The sequence below is a fragment of the Hyalella azteca genome, unplaced genomic scaffold, assembly GCF_000764305.2.
Source record: "Hyalella azteca isolate HAZT.00-mixed unplaced genomic scaffold, Hazt_2.0.2 contig10021, whole genome shotgun sequence".
NCBI lineage: Eukaryota > Metazoa > Arthropoda > Malacostraca > Amphipoda > Hyalellidae > Hyalella > Hyalella azteca.
In genome coordinates, this window is record NW_025940074.1 from 518,753 (window position 1) to 537,954 (window position 19,202).

The 19,202-nt window shown below is 39.7% G+C and overlaps 2 protein-coding genes across 2 annotated transcripts in view; one reads left to right on the forward strand and one right to left on the reverse strand.

The window, feature by feature from the left end:
• The window catches only part of LOC108674249, a 68,660-nt gene extending 58,705 nt beyond the window's left edge, over nt 1-9,955 (forward strand). Inside the window, exons 23-27 of the mRNA XM_047882245.1 lie at nt 289-386; nt 1,493-1,679; nt 1,989-2,137; nt 2,612-2,777; nt 4,191-9,955. Coding sequence (XP_047738201.1) covers nt 289-386; nt 1,493-1,679; nt 1,989-2,137; nt 2,612-2,777; nt 4,191-4,324 — 734 coding nt within the window. The 3' untranslated portion in view covers nt 4,325-9,955. The remainder of the gene's footprint in view (nt 1-288; nt 387-1,492; nt 1,680-1,988; nt 2,138-2,611; nt 2,778-4,190) is intronic.
• Nucleotides 9,956-10,077: 122 nt separating this feature from the next.
• LOC108674220 lies at nt 10,078-14,757 on the reverse strand. The gene is made up of 5 exons (XM_018162154.2): nt 12,966-14,757; nt 12,537-12,790; nt 11,398-12,435; nt 11,146-11,232; nt 10,078-10,678 (listed from the first exon to the last, which is right to left on the reverse strand). The coding sequence occupies exons 1-5, from the start codon at nt 14,755-14,757 to the stop codon at nt 10,553-10,555; spliced, it is 3,297 nt and encodes a 1,098-aa protein (XP_018017643.2). The 3' UTR covers nt 10,078-10,552.
• Nucleotides 14,758-19,202: the final 4,445 nt, after the last annotated feature.

Below are 19,202 nucleotides of genomic sequence, written 5' to 3' on the forward strand. Positions count from 1 at the left end.
ACAAGTATTATTTTTAGAATTTCAGAAATTTCAAAATTTATCTGATTTTTTGTCTGTAAGTACCTCGTGCGCTAATAATCGAAATGAATATTATCGAGGTTATGATCGTGAAGGCATAAAATGAGGGGAATGTAAAAAGATTTACGAAGCGTAATTTCCACACATGCCTTATTTTTTTCATCTTTAACTACCGTGTATGCTAATAATCTAAATAAATATTATCACCTATGATTGTGAAGTAATAGTATGAGGGAGTGTGAGAAGATTAATAAAGTGTTGCATGGGCAGCGACATCGCGGGACAGTCTTGCGTTCGAGTGGCAGATCACGAACTGGTCCGAGTGCTCCCAGACCTGCGGCTACTCCGGCTCCCCGGGGGGCTTCCAGGTATATAGTGAACAACTATTAATGCTTATTATACAGCAACAAATGCTAAGTAACTAGAATTCCTGCTACAGGATACCAAAACAATGAACAATAAATTGCAGCGTTTGGGGCTTCTTTCTTGCAGTTATTTGCATTGAATTTTTTGTTGATTGTTAAGTAGACGTAACGTAGTTAAGTAAAAAACGGTCACGTTTGTTCTTTTCGTCTTCACTTTTAAATATAATTTAAAGGTAATAATATGCCATTATTTTAGCATTATTTCAAGTTTTTTTATAGATATCTACATTATATATAATTAAAAACAGCATTGACTGTTTGAATCAAGTCTATATTAGACCATCTAAGATATTAGATTTATCGGATTATTTATTATCAAATGATGAAATTGGGACTGAGGTTCGAGGCCCAAACCATTAAACTATTATTATTTATATTTAACCAATGTAAGGTTGTCGGCTCAAATTATATTGAAGATGGAAATAGAGGTATGGGACCGATGGACAATATTATTGCTGGCTATAGAGATGATAATTCTGTGAATACTGCGTCAAAGCTCATGTATCGTGTTACTGCAGGTGCTGTAAAGCAGCCTTGTCACTATATTGTTAGCATCATCAATTTAGACGAATAGAAGTGCTTGTTAGTTGAACTGTCACTGCCACCCACACGCGGTATGGGATCTACTTTTCATTTTTTTCCTTTTTATTTTCAATGTCGTTTTCCTGGCTGGAATTGCGATGGAGGGGGAGGGAGACTTTGGTAATACCTTTTGCATTAGTCAGCTGCAAAAGTCAAAGACGTATTCTAAAAGTGCAGTGAACTCACCGCCCAGAACTATTGATACATTCAATTAATTATAGCTTTACTGCCTAAGACAACCGAGAGCCTAACACAATTATTCCTAACGACCTAAAATACATTCAAACAAAAAGAAAAAAATTGTCATGCACCTTAAAACAAAAAGACAAAACGCGTATATAAATGAAAATGAAAAAAATTCTTGTTAAAAAAACGAAAAAGTCTTTACATCTGTACAGCTGTTGGTTTCATTCACTAAGCCGATATCGCTCTATATAAACATTAATTCACACATGACGTCACGGCAGGTGCGCTCGACGCAGTGCCTCGTGCGGGTTGGTAACGTCACGAAGCCTGCGGACGCTCAGCTCTGTGAGGACGCTGGGCTCACACCGCCCCCCACCATCCAGGACTGCGGGCTGCAGGAGTGTCCCCAGTGGGCGGTAGGGCCTTGGAGCACCTGTAGGACCTCGCGGTGCTTCACGCTGCACTACGGTAAATTTCATTAAGCATTTCAAGTCACGTATCATTTGTTGTTCTAGGTTTCTGTATAGCGATGTATAATCTAAAAAAAACTGTTGAAGAATTACAGTAGAATAAAATCATATTATCGATATCTAGATTAGCTATAGTCCAAATAAAAAAATATAGTCTTATTTGAAATGTAAAATAATTACGAGCATATTAAATAAAGCGACTATTGAACATTTCTGTTGTAACTATCGTATTAACAGAGATTTTTCATCATAATTCGTTGAGATAAGGTTATCTAAGACTAGACGAGTAATAGTGCTGCGTTCTCAGCTCACCAGCGCCGGAAGGTGACGTGCGAGACGCACTCCGGCACCGCTACGTCGCCCAGTCAGTGCGACAAGGTCACCAAGCCTCGTCACCGCCGCGAGTGCTACAACGTCGACTGTGTGGGCGTCTGGCGTACCGGCGACTGGTCTCAGGTCCGTTATCTCACCTTCATCTTTATCATTATAACATTCATCTGTATTATTTTAACATTCATCTGTAATATTTTAACATGCATCTGTAATGTTTCAGCAGAAACCTGCCTTATCTAAGCATTAATCTGTGATATTTTTGCATTCATTTGCATTTTAATTTTTTTCTGAGGTATGGGATCTCCTTTTCATCGGTATCCACGTTATTGGTGTTCTATGAAAACTTAATCTATGCAAGAGTGATTTTGGTTCACTCTTAATTCATTTCCACAGAGCAGGCAAGGAATAGCTGTTTATATGCATATGAAGGTACGACTTGAACATTTCAGTTTATTCACAGTAGCTAGTTTCTTTTAGAAAATTATAAAAGAAATGAAAAAGTTGAAACATTTAATATCTCACGCTCCTAATTCAGCATTTATATAAAAATTGACAAATATATAGAACTGTGCCTGTAAGTGCGTGGCGTGTGTGCAGTGCATGGCGCCCTGCGGTGGCCAGGGTTACCGCACGCGTCTGCTGCAGTGCGTGTGGAACGGCACGCGCTCGGCGGCCGGTAACGCGTGTCGGGACCAGAAGCGTCCCGAGGTGGTGCGCTGGTGCGACGCCCCGCCCTGCGCTGCCTCGCCCTCCGCCGTCCCCAGTACGTTGTAGGCGACGCTCGTCCATCACCGCGTCGTCAAATGTCCTGCTGCAGGTTGGCCGTGCTCGGTTGTGCGCTCCTACGCACGCGTCTTGTGGTGCCCGGGTTGCTGTAGCTTTTATAACTAATATTCCGCACCGATAATTAAGATTTCAACTTTGTTGTGCTTGCACAAAAATTTCTTACAGAAAATTTTATCGCTGTTCAAAACTTTCATCAAAGGCACTTGTTGCAACGCTGTACATACAACAAACCCGGTAGCAACTAATGCATTTTCCCACTTAAATATGGCTACACTTCATAGATGAGGTGCTGGAAAATGTAACTGCACAGAAAAAACATTAATGCCTGGCGCACTCACAAAAGTCGTATAATTTTGCTCGCATTATGGTTGTAAGTGGACTAACAATAGCATGAGTTGAAATTACAACGCACTATTAACCATAAATTATTTCCATAAACTTGTGGATCACCTACAACTCTCGTCGACGAGTGCTCTGCAATCTCGAGTGAGTCTTGCTATCTTACCCTACCAGCCTACACACTTCAAGGTCTTTAAACCATCCCATGACATGAGTGCTTCGCTGCTCTAACCGTCGAGTTAATATTAACAAATTTCACGGGCACTCTACTTCCGAAATCTGCTTAATTTTTCCATTGAGCCTTTGAGACCCTTCCTCGCATTTGATGTGTCGCTATTTTTTCAGTAGAATGCAACTATGTTAAAAGAGCTTTTGAGTTTTTACGTTGAAAAATTACTAGCGGTTTTGCAGTCCAGCCATGATGGATACCGCCATCGGTATCCACGTTATTTATTATATGTTAACTCTATTTAGGCATTGCCCCAGCAGCACTCTATCAACATAACAACTCTCCCCGCCAAACTCTGTTAACCTGATTTCTTCCTCGAGTCTCTCTTGATCACATTTCTTTGACTCGAGTACTGTATTTATATAAAGTCTACCGATAAATCAACAATACTTCACTTTGCATGCCCAAGCACTTGCAATTAACTTTCTTGTATTATTGCCTTATGGCGCATTTTACTAATTGAAATTGAATTCATCGCTGGATTAACTAAATCTTGTTTAAAACTCTTTCACCACTTCTAGTTTGTCTGGTTTTTACAACCGCACGAAGTGGCCGCCCTTGCTGTAAAAATTTGGGGCAAGATTAAAAAGAGTGCATTTCATCAAAGAAATTCTGCGTCAATTTCAATTGAATGCCACCAGTCAGTAAACAACAAACCTATCAGTAAAATCAAATACTTTTCAGTTGATGGTTAATGAAGAAATTGGCCGCTCCTCTACACTGATTTTTTTATACTCATCTTGCGAATTTATTTACCTTTTTACAAACAATTTTAACAATTTTATTTCATTTTTAATAAGAATAACTAAATCTTTTGGCCAGATGGAGACGGCCCTGGAAGTTCGAAGGACCGGGAGAATTGCACGGACCGCAGCCGCTACTGCAATATCGTCCGTCGCATGAACATGTGTCGCGTGCAGCATTACAGAGAACTTTGCTGCAACTCCTGCCCCTGATAACCCTTCTTATGGATCACACCTTCACTAGCAATAGTTCTGTCAATAAGCTTAGCTATGTGTAATTCTACTGCGTTTGCTGTGCACTTCGTCACTGGATCAAGTGGAATATTTTTACCGTGCTTATTTTTCCACTGCGTATGAATTTATTATATTTGTGTGTACGTTGATACTCGATTGGTGTTTGCATGAAGTGCGGTGTCCTGGAGCGCCCTGTAGACGACAATGTGCTCAGCGTGAATTTCTGCCATCAAGTTGTCACGAAAGTACGACTGAAGTTGAGAAGTTGGAGTACGAATAGGCTTAAGTTATTCTTATTAATGTTTATATATGACTTTTGTTTCAAGTGCCATTAATTTAGTTGAAATTTTATTCTAATTAGTTAGCTTGAGGTTCTCGCGTCTTCGCGTCAATACTGCAGACTTGAGCTCCACTCAGTTATGTTAACGTTGATAGCTGAAACAGTTAGTGTCGCTCGTTCTCTTCTAAGTGGCTCTAGATCCCTCGTCTTTTTTATTTTTGAAGACTTTTCCATGTTCTCGGTTATTTTCCTCCCAAAAGCTATTCACATCATGACTATATAGTGCAAGGATTACTTATTTTGTAGCGGGTAAAATATATTATTTAAAATTTTGTATCTGTTACGATGTATCTTGAACATACTGAAAGATTCTACGATAGTCGTAAACTATACGATGAACGAAAACTTGCTCGTTTCCTATTGATTAGTTCTAAAGCGTTGAGAGATTGGCGAGCGGTTTACTACATCGCATCCCGTGTCATGAGAATAATGCTCCACGAGCTGTGCATATGTCGCATGTAAAGTTTGTACAGGCTTCCTTGATTTATTTTAAGTCTAACTGAATGTAGCTTTATTTGCAATAAGTACCATGTTTTATTGAATTTAAGTTTTTTTCGCGTTCAAGTCACAATCTGAGCTTCAACAGAAATTTTGAAAAATATGACTTTAACTCCGTGGAATTCAGGGAACAACTGTCATGCTTCGTAGTTGTGTTATTGTATGACTGTATGTCATATTTTACTTTCCTTTCAGATTTGTTGATTGAGGCATCAAAATTTTGCTCATTTTAATATGTATATTTTGGTGTTTTAACACGAATTGATAGTAATGTTTTGTTGGCCAGGAAATCTGCAGAGGCTTTTTATTCCATTTCCTTGCTTGTTAAGCGACTGCGTAAACGATAAGATTTGAGGCTTGAACAATTGTTTACTACCCGAGTAGAGGCTTGCACAATTGTTTACTACCCGAGTAGAGGCTTGCACAATTGTTTAAGACCTGAGTCGTGGCTTGTACAATTGTTTACGACCTGAGTCGTGGCTTGTACAATTGTTTACGACCTGAGTCGTGGCTTGAACATCGTACAATCTTTTACCGCTCGAGTCGAGTCCAGTACAATTGTTCGACAATTTTTTCATTGTGTTTTCCATGACGAATGCCATGCTTAATTTATGTGGATCACGAAACAATGACGCCTTATTTAAAGACTAAACTGGGAGATAGTTAAACCTCATTAGGCGATGAAGTAACGCGCTGTGGACGAATAGACTCGCGTTGTTCATGACATATTGTGATGCTTGAGCCATGCGTTTTCTACGAAAGCTACGAACGAGTTGACATTTTTCAGGCTATGGTTTAGTGTTTCTTCCTTCATTTGTCAACGTGCTTTTTGGATATTCAAAGTGATGAGGGTTAACTAAACATAATTAATGTACTTCTAAATTGGAAGCGTAAAACTATTCCACTACATCACAAAAAGACCGAAAAACCAATTTCAAATGTGACGTCACTATTCGACTTTTTAATTATACAATTTTGTCGTGTTATTTCATCTAGGACTAATTGTGCAGATTTCCCGGATGCTGCGACAAATATTCTATGTAATAGCCTTACGATAAACCTAGAGCAATACATATGCAAAATATCTCCAATGAAAGTACGCAGAATATGAATTTTACCTGTGATGACTACATGTCGAGTAAACTCCGAGTATTTCCAAAAAAAAATTCTCAGTTCGAAGTTCGTTCTCTTTTACACTTGAGTGGCTCGTTTCCTAAGGGTCTGTGTGAAATTTCAGCACAGTTGGCTCATCGTTGCCTTCTTGTACGTCTTCGAGTGGGCTTCATGGCATCTCATCATACGAGACATTTTATGATTAACTCATTTCATGTTTGGGACATTTCATCATTTATCAATTTAACCTAACCTAACCTGCATCTACTTATGTTTGCAAAATGCACTTCATGCATTGATGAAATTTTATGGTGAATTGATACAATAATGAAATGTCCCAACGATAAATTGGTATAGTGATCAAATGTCTTGTACGAAGAGGTGTCTGGCCACTCTTTGAGGAACGGTGTTTCTTGGACGCGTGGTAGCACTTCTTTGAATCGTCCTCATATCTCAGTTCTTAATGTGTGTTTGGCCGTAAGGGTTGTGCTTCGTGTTACGAGTCCTTATAAGCTTTAGCCGTTAGTTAAAATTAAGGCTATTGGGATCAAGAAGTATCTTTTCCTTGCATGTTCTGCACTCGAGTTGCCGTTAACCTCTGCCTTTATTTTATGTGGAAGGATGGGATCATTATTATTATCTAGTACCCAGACTAGGCTAGTAACCTAGTTTGAAGCCACTGATCTGGCTTCTGGCATAGGTACTTCATCTACCGTCAACACACGAGACGCCACTCAGCAGCTACTGCTCATAACTCGCCGCTCGTCAATGAAATTATTTAATGCTGGTCAGTAGAGCGATTTGAATTATTATGGGGTTTGTGGGTTAAATACCACATAATAATTAAAGCTGTTGCCTGTTTAGATCTTACTGAAAAGGTGAGTCTCAGTTTTGTTCCTTATATGTATAGATTGCTTTTATTGAAAGCTGGCAAGAGAAGAGTGTGGCGGCACACATGGCGATGACGTTAGCCTGACACCTAACCACGCTTGATCTTTCCTTTGTTCTTCAAGGGTGAAATGTTTTCTTCATTCAGTTATTGTCTCGTTTTTTGCGAATTACAAGCAAATAGCAATGATGATGATAATAAATATCGCCATAAAGATGTTTGACATAATTACTCACTGCACTATCTTATCAAAAAGGAATATGATTTATTAGGTACAGAAGCAAAGCAGGCCATGGGGCTTACCAAGTAACCCTTCATGGCCATTGGGGGAAAATTTGTTCCGTCACTTGTTCTGGAGCACATGATACGTTGCAAAGTACGAAACTGTGAAGAGTAACTGATAATCAAGTTGTATCCATTCTTTGAGTATCTATTGTAGGGCTTGTTGGACGGTAGCTCTTTAACTTTCTTCACTGCTGCTAATTTTTTCTTCTGTGATTCCGGCTCATGTTACTGCTTACGAACATCGTTCCGGCGTCTCGAAGTTGTTTCGGGCGCCGGAGACACGTTCCCGTTGTAATGAATCTTTCTGAACTCGACTGAATTTTGTCTTGAGTGCCTTCTATATTGACCCAAGTTTAAGACTAGTTCTCAATTAGCAGCTATTGTTTCGTATATTTAACAAATGCTTGTTAAATATTGCGAGCCTTGATTTCGTCTAACTACGGGATTTCGATGTGCTCGATGATGATGAGTCGCTAGTGCATCACATTTTCCCCCCGACACTACGTCCTCTTCAGGTTGCTGTTCATCTGATTGCGTTGGTTATGGACTTCTGCTTTCAGTCCAATGCTCGGTACCATATCTTTGTACCTAAAACCGTGCGTGGAAAAAAAAAAGTTAAATGCGATCTTTGGCTTAAATTGATCGCATGGAGCGGATTAGGTAACGTTTAATAGTCTCTGGGACGGTAGCACTGTGAATTTGTTGACACCTAATCACGACCTCTTCATTATGATTCACTTGCCAAATTTTAATCCCCATTCAGTAGACTTTGATAATCTATTATGGTTATTTTTAGCTCATGTTTTGATGGAATTTCCGTGTTTGCTTTATTATCTCAAAATTTAATTTTATCCATGTCTAAACTTAGCGAAAGAATTTAGGACAGATACATTGAACGATTTGAAATGTAATGTCGGCGGACCGTCGACCAGTGTCATTATGACCCTACTAATATGAGCTAGTCACGTGGACAAACGTTCCTGCTCTAATAAAGTGAATTAAAGGTGTGGGAAACCACGGAAATCTTGATGTTACATCACTGATTATTGCGATGACCATAACAATTTCGGGAACGTGTATTCGAAATAAAACTTGCAGTATTATCCATGTACAGTTCCATTTTTTTTAAATTGGACAGAAGGTTCTTATATTTTCTGATCACAAATTCTCACTTGCCACATCTAATTCGATGTGTTGCAAGATTGTTGCCACATCGATGTTCGTTTTTTTGTGTGTGAAGGCGCAACAACCTCGCTGTCTCCTATAATTCACTTAACGTTTTATTCACTTGAATTTTGTTATACTGAACAGGTAATTTATCACCGGTATTTTGCCGAAATAATATCATTACTATATGTAATTGTGATGAATTTTTCAGTTATGCGTATACTTTAAGGTTTACAGAATTCCATTAGTTATATTTGAAATCTCCCTTGCAATATAGACTGTATCTGCGGCTGTGCATTACAGCGACGGATTTATTTATTCCGAACGCGTAACATGTGATCTGAAAGTTTCGTTTCTTAATTTTTTTTCAATAATTTGGAAATTGAGATTGAAAAACGATCCGACCACAGCACATAATTAAGAAGCTGGAATATTTCACCGCATTATTGCATGCATTATCGACGTTTAATTTGCTCCTGTTATTGAATGGTGGTTCTTAGACTTAGTATCGTTACATCCATGCAATAATATGTGCCGTCGTCGAATGGTAGTCAGGACAAGGTTTCTAAAGCAATTTCCTTACAGTATTACGATTTACCGTTTCATTCAATGTTAGTATGAATGTCCACATGTCCTCGTTTTCTGTGCAACAGTTTTCTAATGATTTGCTACGGTATATCTGTTCGTTCGTGATTAATTTCAGGTAACCTTAATAATATAAATAAATATTTCTGGGTCCTCGTCCCGTCCACAAAAGGTGGATATAAAACTAGGTCACTCGCACGCGTATTTTCTTCTACAGTTTGCATGTCTCGAATCTTCCAACACTCTCAGATGATCGACTCGACTGCTCGACAGAAAAGCAAGCAACCACGTGCACTGCTGCCTCAAGAGTTGTTCCATGGCTGGGCGTCGTATCGTTTTCTGCAGTCAACACTCTCATGGGTGGTATTCAAGATGACAGAAGATTGTAGTGTATGTAATACTTTACCACAGCTCTCTTACGAACACTAGTATGTCTGAATTCAAGAAACTGGAGAAAAACAAGCAGTTCTTTGCCTTACGACATCGGCATGAAAATCGGATCTGCATATGTACATCTTCTTCTGTTCTTCATGTGCCAAGTCGGTTGTTGGTCTTCCAGGCTACAGCTGACGTCATGGTCACATTGAAGTAGATTCATGCACCGTTACAGGAACACGTCAATAAAGGTTATCCTCACCAAATTTGTCAGTCGTTCAGGTTCGATGGTTGTGTAAATAGCGACCTTCTAAGTCAAGTTGTACAGATAATACCAATAGAATAGTCACCCGGACTAGATTGTCTTTCTTTTTCCTAGATGTTTATTCAACAAGGTCATAATAATTTCGGCTATGTCTTAATGTATTATTCAATTTTATTGCCACTACGATGGTTAAAAGAGCCAACGATACTATTTAAGATTTATTTATCTACTCAAACATGAGTAGCGCAGATACATAAGAAAAAATGCGCTAATAATGCTAGGTAACTTCCTATGTCCAGAATTCAATTTTAAATTAATGAACTATAGTTTGAAATTTTTACAGTATCATTCAATGAGAATTCATGGCTCTGTCTGTGCCTCAAAGGCTCAAACTAACTAATCCCAGGTTAACAATGAGCAAAGACTTGTGAGCTACTTTAAATACAGCTAATTGCCAACCACACTTCGTTCTCTCTAAAAATCTCACTATTCAGTCGCAATTAATAATAACGAAGAAGTTCATACAATTAAGAATTGTGTTCAGTTGTTTCAATAAAGTCTTCACCTATGTGCCTAAAAAGTTGTCACCATTACGTAGCTTGTTTGCAGCAGCAAATTTCCCATGTTTTTGCGTCATTAATGGATACTACACAACCTCAGAGATCATTGAATTACAACAAAGTTCGTTCATTAGGAAGACTGCGCAGTCCAGTCACGCTCGCGCACCGTCGCGAGGTACGGCGACCCAGAGATGTTGCGCTCGTCCCAGGTCAGGTGGATAGTGTAGAGTCCTGCCACAGAGACCGTGTAGCGCACCTGTCCGGTGACAGGTACACAGGTGAAATAGGATCGTATTAAGCTATCGCTGAAATTATTAGTGATAATTTGGCTAGCAATACTGACGAAGTTCGCGCGAGTGTAGTTAACTTTAGACTTGGCCCCTTTGCAGGTGTAATAAGATGAAAATTGTATTCGAATTTTCTACTTGATCTAATGACTCGACTGGAATTCATTTTATTGGCACTCGAACTTTAGGAGCAAAAATACACCAACCTCTGATGTGAACTCGCATAAAGGATACAAACATTAACCACGCCTAAGCATGTGAGCAGAATGGTATGTCAGACCTATGAGGCTATGAATTCATATAGTAAAGAATACAATACACCCGTCAACCAAGTTTAGGCTTGTGAGCAGATTGGTATGTCGGATCTATGAACTATGTCGTGAAGAATACACTTATTAAATGAGTTTAGGCGTGAGAGCAGAATGGTATGTCAGACCTGCAATGTATCAGCAGTTTCGTCTGTCGCGAAGATGGCAGTGCTGGTGACGGCATCTTGATGTGGCCCGACGACATGAACACCGAGCTGCGAAACTTACAAACTTCAGTTCAGAAAGTCGGTTTCATTTTGTATAAAATTAAATGAATATAAATTTCCAAGCATGTATTTTATAGGATGGATATTTTACGGAGTGAGACAGCCAGAATTTCAATAACACGTACCAAACTACTGTAAACCCGACAGAATTACCTCTCCATACTCAGCTTGTGAAGTGTCCAGCTCGAAAACGTTCTCCTCTCCCACAACGCCACGCATGAGCCCTCCACCGTAAGCCCTCACCTTGTTAGCTTGGCAGGAATCCCATTCGAGGGGAAATGCTTCAGCTTCCTCGTTTAGTTTTATAATATTTTCCTCATTAGGCGCACCTGTGTCGAGAGTGCCTGCACTTTCTGCACCGCCACTGAGTTCGTTTGACGTGGAATTCTCTTCTCGAACATCGGTAGCGACGTTGGGCGCCATAGAATCATTTGTTTTTCCATAGTCAGCTTTGACAAGTGATGAAGTAAATACATCTGAAGTATTATCGGAAGCTTCTAAAGAATCTTCTCTCACCCTCCATTTTCGATTTATGGTTTTCAAAGAGCCATCTTTGGTCTCCAAAGATTCGACTTTGATATCCGAAGAACTTTTTTTAATTTGCCCATCTATGTGGTTTATCTTCAATGGAGAATTGTTTGGCATACTAGAAGAGTCGTTGAGGCCGAACACAATGGAATCGTTGCGGATATCACTACGGTCATCTGGGATGATTTCGGTCGAATTTAGATCATATTTTGATTCGTTTTGAGGACTTGTGTTGCTATTAAACATGTCACTATCTTTTGAATAAATATCATAGATAGCGATTTTCTCCAACATCGGAGCTATCTCTGCTGAATTCTGCTCGGTCTTTGGGCAGTTGTCTCCAGCTTTACAATTTCCAAAGTTATCTTCATTCATAATATAAGTGTTAGTATCTTCTGTTAAGTTCAATTTATACCGAGAATCATTAAAAATTGTGAGCGAAATTGGCTCTTCAGTTTGAAAGGTCTCTTTGAAATTCAATTGTATAGAATCGTTCCTCGAGGCACTCTTTTCAATGGTTGATGCAGGATGGAAAGAGCTGGAGTATTTCCTGCAGTCTTCCTTAGATTCTGCATTTGTCGTACACTCGCGTGAGCTGCTTTTGCATGCTATGGTATCCCAAGTGACGGCCTCGCTTGACGCACATGATGTTATTTTAGTAACCTGCAAATGGAAAACTTTTATGAAAGCGTTTACAAACAAAAATAAAGTAGCTGATAATGAAAACCATTTGAGTCTTAATGTTCTCATCATTCAATTCATACCTCTTCCGTTTCCATTGAAGTCCTATCTTCTTCGTCATATTTTGAACCAGTAAATGGAGGCAGAGAAGTTGAACCTACAGTAGTAACGGCTACAGACTGCAAACTTTCTTTGATGGACCGGTTATAATTCCGGTCCAATCTTTTATCCTCCTCTAATGGATCAAATTTTTTTGCCGTCTTGCCTTTGTCTGTAAGGGAGTTTTGCTCTCTGTCGAATCTTTCGAAGTTGTGAGGTTTTCCGATGCATTGGCCGTCTGAATAAAAAGTTGAAAATTAAAAAGAGAGGTGAAAACAGTTTAGAAATAATTTCCATATGAATGTTCGAATTTTACGCGATATTTAGACATATATATCAAAGACCTCTTGCTATCAAAGAAAAAAGTTGACAAATAATCGTGCTAGTCAATTAAAAGATCAGTTCCTGCTCACCGGCACTGGATGAGTTGATTTGAGACGCTTGTCCCAGATATGAATCCGAACTCGTCTGAAACTCGGATGGATTCTGCAAAATCACTTGTCCATCGATTGTGTCATGGATCACGTAAACACTTGATTTTGTTTTTGGATGATGAAGTCTGTTCTCATTTGTCCAGGATTTTTTGAGATTCTGGTCTTCATATTTTCCAAGTCGGTCTTTGAAAGATAAAAATGCGAGATCATCTTCTGTTGTATCTGAATAGTAAGCATTAGTTTTAGTGCTCCGTGGATTGTATTTCATCGCTTCATCTGCTAGGTTGAAAGCAGACTCAAACTCCCTGCAATTTTTTGACACCGTACCTCTTGTTATACCGTCATTTTCATCACTGTTGCTCAGATTAACACGGCGATTTTGTGTGCAATGATATGCAATCATCGGATCGACAACTGCGTAAACTTCTTTAATGGAATACAATGACTCGGCAAGTTCAGGTGAATGATTGGCAACAGGCAAAGCAGCGTTCCTCCGCGTAGCATTCGATCCCTTTTCATATTGTTTTGATGTTTCGCGGACGATTCCGGATTTTATTGCTACGCTTAATTGGCGCTTTGCTGGCTTGCCGATTTTGCCTGAACTTTTCTCGTGTTTCTTCTTATCTCTTAATTGAATGCCTCGGTTGGACGATTTCAAATTATCCGACGAAGTTCCGTTACCGGTACTTCTGTAAACATTGATGAGGTGCCTGACAGTCCCGGATTTAATTGAAATACTGATATTTCTTCTTACTTTAGGTAAACTCGGCTCCTCATACCAGCGCGAGTCATCAACTTCTTCATATTGATGCTTGCCGAAAACGCAAGGTGCTCTTATTTCAACGTTATCTGCGTAATTTTCTGGATGTATCTCTTTGCTAAGAAAATTATCCCAGTATACTTTTTTCTCGTTGACCAGCGTCTTGGTAGGATTTTGCTCTAGCTTTCTCGGTTCGTACCTAGCATCAGCCATTTTATTTTGGCGAGAAGTTGAAGTTTCATCGAGGGCTTCATTATTAAACTGTCGCAACTCTTCCTGGTAATAAGCATTTCGTGTGGGCGCATCTTCGGCGTCTGAAACAGAAATAGGAGCCAATGCTTTGACCATAGAATTGTCATCGCCTGGCTTCTTCAAATTCACCCGAATCTGTAGATCCGGCGCTGAAGCTTTCTCATCTAAAACCGGGTCTGAAGCGTTCATCTCTCTACGCTTCCACAGCGATGTCCCCTGCCAGACGGTGCCCTTAGGTATCGTGATGCTCGGTTGACGGCGGACGAAGGTTCGAGGGACAAGGTTATTCCTGCTGGCGGTCTCGATGAGCTCCTTGCTGGAGTGCGTACACACAAGCTCGCTGGGGTCATTGGCTTGGTCCTCGCGTCCAGCAGCTGACAACTGTTGCCCACACTTCCTTAGGTCTAAAGATGTCACCTTGATCTCGTTTGATTTTGAACTTGCTTTTTCGAGTCGATTGATGGGGTTTTCTGGTAAGGAAAATCTTGTTGAATTAAAAAGCCCCTGCCCATAAGAAATTATTCCATCAGATTCTGTTTCTTGTTGACGCGTTGACGTCAACTCGTTCACGCTTTGGGAAGAAGTTGCTTCATTTTTATCCATTGGATCACTTTCTCTCAATGACTTTTCGATGAGCTTATTCCTGATGTTTCGATTTTTACTGATCGTTCCGTGTGATAAAGAGACTTGTGAAGTAGAAAATTCACAGCTTGCATTACTCAAATGTAATGGCGAAGACGACTTTTGATGCCCATCCATCGCTTGAGTTCGATTGATATCAAGTAAAAATGAGATGTTCGCACATCACTTGCTTTAAGAACGTTTCCAAAAGCATGTAAAATTATTACATTAACTCGCTTTATTTTATGTTTGCAATTATTTACCAAACAGCTCTACTGAAAACTAAGTGAAACCAAACAGATAATATGATGCACTCCCGTTGCTATGAGCTCGAAATGTCAACTGGCCGCTGGAGAAGCCGTACGACTGAAGCCACACTGCGACTGGAGACTTAGTTCGCATGCTCAAAGGCACGTGTTCGACATGGAAACAAAGACAGTCCTCGGTGACGCCTTTTGTGGATTAAAGCCTCGCTGAATGTTTGAGAACTTTGAAGGAGTTGAACTATTACTCAATTTTCGTTGCGGGTACAATCAGCTTCACATAACATAATTCAAAATCGCACGAAAACATTTCTCATTTCATGAGAACGATTTAAAAAAGGTTTAAAATATCGTAAATTGTAATAATTGATTCTATTAAAACTACAAAGGAATCATAATAAAATAAGTGCACAGATATCTAATTGCTAGCATTGGAAGTGAACTCACAACATAGTTGGCTTCTTGACTACTCTGTTGTCAAGTTGGTCGTTGCCGACGACTTTCAATTTGGCTGGGATAGAATCACTCACGAGGTCTCGGAAAATTTCTCTTTTGTGTATTCCAACATCATTGAACGAAAATAGGCCTTGAAAATTATCACGGTTGTTTACAACAGTGACATATCTTCTCAAGTATTCATAATTACTCTTACTAACGAGGTGCAGAATCCTTGTATAATTCATTGTTGGAGTTGTGGCACTGATACACTCTATCCCTTCGCCAGTAAATGTATTGCAATTTCTAACGTTTTCATCGTTGGGAGCTTCATTTTCTGTTGAATCTTCAGGAATATTTCGCAATGATAAGCGCACCTGTTTTGAGGGCTTCTCAATTTTGGGTTTGACATTATCTTCTTGAAGAACGTCCTCTTCATCTGTGTCGCCGCTGTCGTCGCTTCCAGATGAGGTCATTCTTGCTCTTTCGTCATCACTGCCGTAGTCACTCAAATCTTCGTCACTTTCTGACGAATTTGTAACGAATTCTTTTTCTAAACTTTTTCTTAAATCATCGAAAGCAACATCACTCATGAAGTCTTTGATTGAGTTCCACCTGCAAAGTCTCTCGCGAACGAATTCCTCACACTCTTCACTCTGAGCATCATTCATACAGGTGGTTTCGTTACACAAATTTGATGACTCTGGGCTTCCTCTCCTCTGATGCGCAGTGTTTGACACTTCACTTCGAGTATCTATGAGAAGTTCAGCAGTCTTTTCAACCACTTCATCAGGACTTGATACTTTTTTGGCAATGCATGACGCATCAATTGAGATTTTATTGGCAGAAAAACCTTCGCCCTCTTCGTTTTCATTACTCGCATTTTCAGCTTCATTTTCATGTTCGGAATTAGGTTTTGTTAAGTACTCATCTACTGAAGATGACCCTGTTTTAGTTGAATTCGAAGATTTTTCTGAATTCGCAGATAATATCAGTTCTTTCCTAGGCAGAAGTGAATTATCTATATCGCTAACAAACAGCGATGCTTCAATGTCAAGAGAAACGTAATTTTTTTCTGCTATTGATTGAAGGGGCTCGATTTCTACCGTTAAAAACTCTGACTTTGCTTCTCTTACGACGGGTTGACCTCCGGCTGACGTAGAATAGGTAGAAATTGTTCCCGATGTTGAAGTAGCTTTTTCTATTTCCTCGAAATTCAAAGAGGGGGTTGAATTTGCATTCACTGAAAGTCCTGGCGTTTCCTTTGGTAATTCGGGCCTGTTCGAGTGCGCTTGATCACCTTTGATCGTCGGCACAATTTGCATTCCAGTCTCCACAGATGAAATTTCGCCTGATGTGCTCGAAACTTTCTCGTCACTCCTGTACAGATTTTTGCAAATAATTTCTTCACGTTCAACGGAAACATTTTTATCGTTATCTATGGCTGTAAGTATCGGGACATAACTAAGAACTGGTACAATACCCTGATGATTTCCATTCAAGTTCTCATTGCAACTTAACGAATTATAGTTGACATCACATTTCTTATTGATTTCATTTGAATTAGACAAGGTTCTATTTGTATCAGACTTTAACATATTGTCGTTCGATTCGTTGGAATATTGAACGTTTCGTTTCGTGCTCACTAAAATCAAACTGGAGTCATCACTGGAGCATGGGAGCCCCGTGGGCAAAGAATTTTCCGTGGTTATCAGTTCATCATAGCTGGTACCGTCCAAATTTATGGGTTTTGATAGACTTATTTTGTTATTATAAATTTCAGTTGAAGTTAAATCCATTTTGCCCTCAGTTTTCAGTCCATTGTCTCGAGCTAACGCCCCCTTGACGACTCCATTGATTCGTGACTTTGCTTGGAGAATTTCCAAAAAGGTAGTAGCTTCGTTGTTGTGATTCAACAAATTCGAATTTTTGCAGAATGAAACGTGTGAAGAGTTAACGGCCAATGTTTGGTTAGTATTGACAGCGGAAGGTTCGGTAATAATTCTAGCCGCACCACGTTCATCATCGCTTCCATACTTGATGAACTTCTTCAGTCGTGGAGATCGTTGAGATTTAGAGCTGCGTATACTATCATTTTCGAAAAGATTTCGGAAGAAACTTACTTTCTCTTTAACTGTTGAATGCAGATTAGGAGTTCCAGCAAATGTAGAATATGGTTGCATCTTGAATCCAAGTTCATTGGAAACTGTTGAGTTTTGTTTTGGATCATGCACTGCTTGCTCTGCAAGACTTTTCGAGCTTTGGTAGGTGGGTTGGTTTTTACTTTCGATAAACGCCTCACTACCTGTCTCTCGACTGTTAACAGAGATCTTCTCTTCCTCATTTCCCTCCCGTTTAATTATTCGAGACCCATGGGCTTTTCTAGATTCACTTACAAAAGTTGATTTGTCCCTAAAATCTGGCAATTTTGGAGGGTTGCTTAGTTTAGAAATTGCTATATTATTACCAACAATGTTTCCATGCCGAATTGTATCGTTGGATTTGAATTTTGAATCCGTGCATTGCAGGGCAGGCAGTGCATCGGGCATCATTTGCCCAGTTACCTTAGAATTCGCGCTCATGTTGATGTTGGGCAAAGATGAAATTCTCCCAAGCGATGACGTAGGACAAAAATTGAGTTTGGAGCGTTGAAGGCGCGAGATTTCACTAATGGTGAGGTGTTCGAACATATTTTTGATGGAATCCACCGTTGGGTTTGTGCTTTCCTTACTACTAAAGTTGCTTATGACGTCACTTCGGCGGACGCTATCCAGTTCCTTTGACAACAAATTCTTCTGCCATTCTCGGTCTTGTTTGCGATCTGAGCCAACATTCGTATTTCCCCCTTCAAATTTTGCGATAAGGTTACTACAATAGTAGCTTTCAGATGTTAGGTTTTCCACACTTTTGTAAGATTCTCGGTTAGCACGAGACGCCAGGTTTATCGTCGAGTCTTGGCTTTGCTTTTGACTCCATGTGTAGGGTTTGAACGGACGAATCATATCACGAGATGCATCAGCTTTTAATAATATCGAGTTAAAAAATTCTTGTTTGGATCGAAGAAGATGATTTTGATCTGTTGTGCTGCAGTGCGGCTTTGGTTGACGAATAACTTCATCTAAACCATGATTGACGCTTGCTTCGCGGTCGCCAGAACCTGGCGACAACGTTGCAATAAAATCCCGTGTAGCACTAATCATGTGTAACTTCGGGCTAACGCAAGGCAAGTTGAGTAACCTAGGCTTGTTGTTCTGTTGGGAAATTTCTTTGAATCTTTGATGACCGTTAGGTAGTTGCTTGTAACCTAAACTGCTGCTTGGATACAGAATTGTCTTGTGATGTGAACTCTTGTCCAAAAATATTCCGTCCCTATCTGTACTGGCTGGCTTTGACATCATTCTGCTGCAAATTTCATCTTTCAAAGTCTTAGAAACTAACAGTCGCGTAAGCCTTTAGGTAAACGTTTCCCCCTTGCATTATCATCTATAGTCGTTGTCAAAAGCCGAAGATTCAACACATTAACCATAATCCGGTTGGCCAAGGTTTCACCTACGAACTAAGAAGCACGAGCTACTAATTATTAGCCTGAAACAAAATCCAAGAGTAAAAGAACTCTCACTGCATTAAACCGACTACAATAAGCATAAATATTAGGCGGCAGTCGAAACACAATAACAACTATAGATAATAAGTCAAAACGCCATCTGATGCATGGATAAATTGAAATTGTTGGTGATTTCAAATCACAGTCTGTAGAAGGGGCAATATAGTTCTACTTCATTTTCAAGCACATGTAAAGTTCGTCACGACACTTCAACACCAGCTAGATAGACTAGAGTTGGGAGGAAAGACTTTCAAAACAGAGACCACAACACAGGTAAGGTT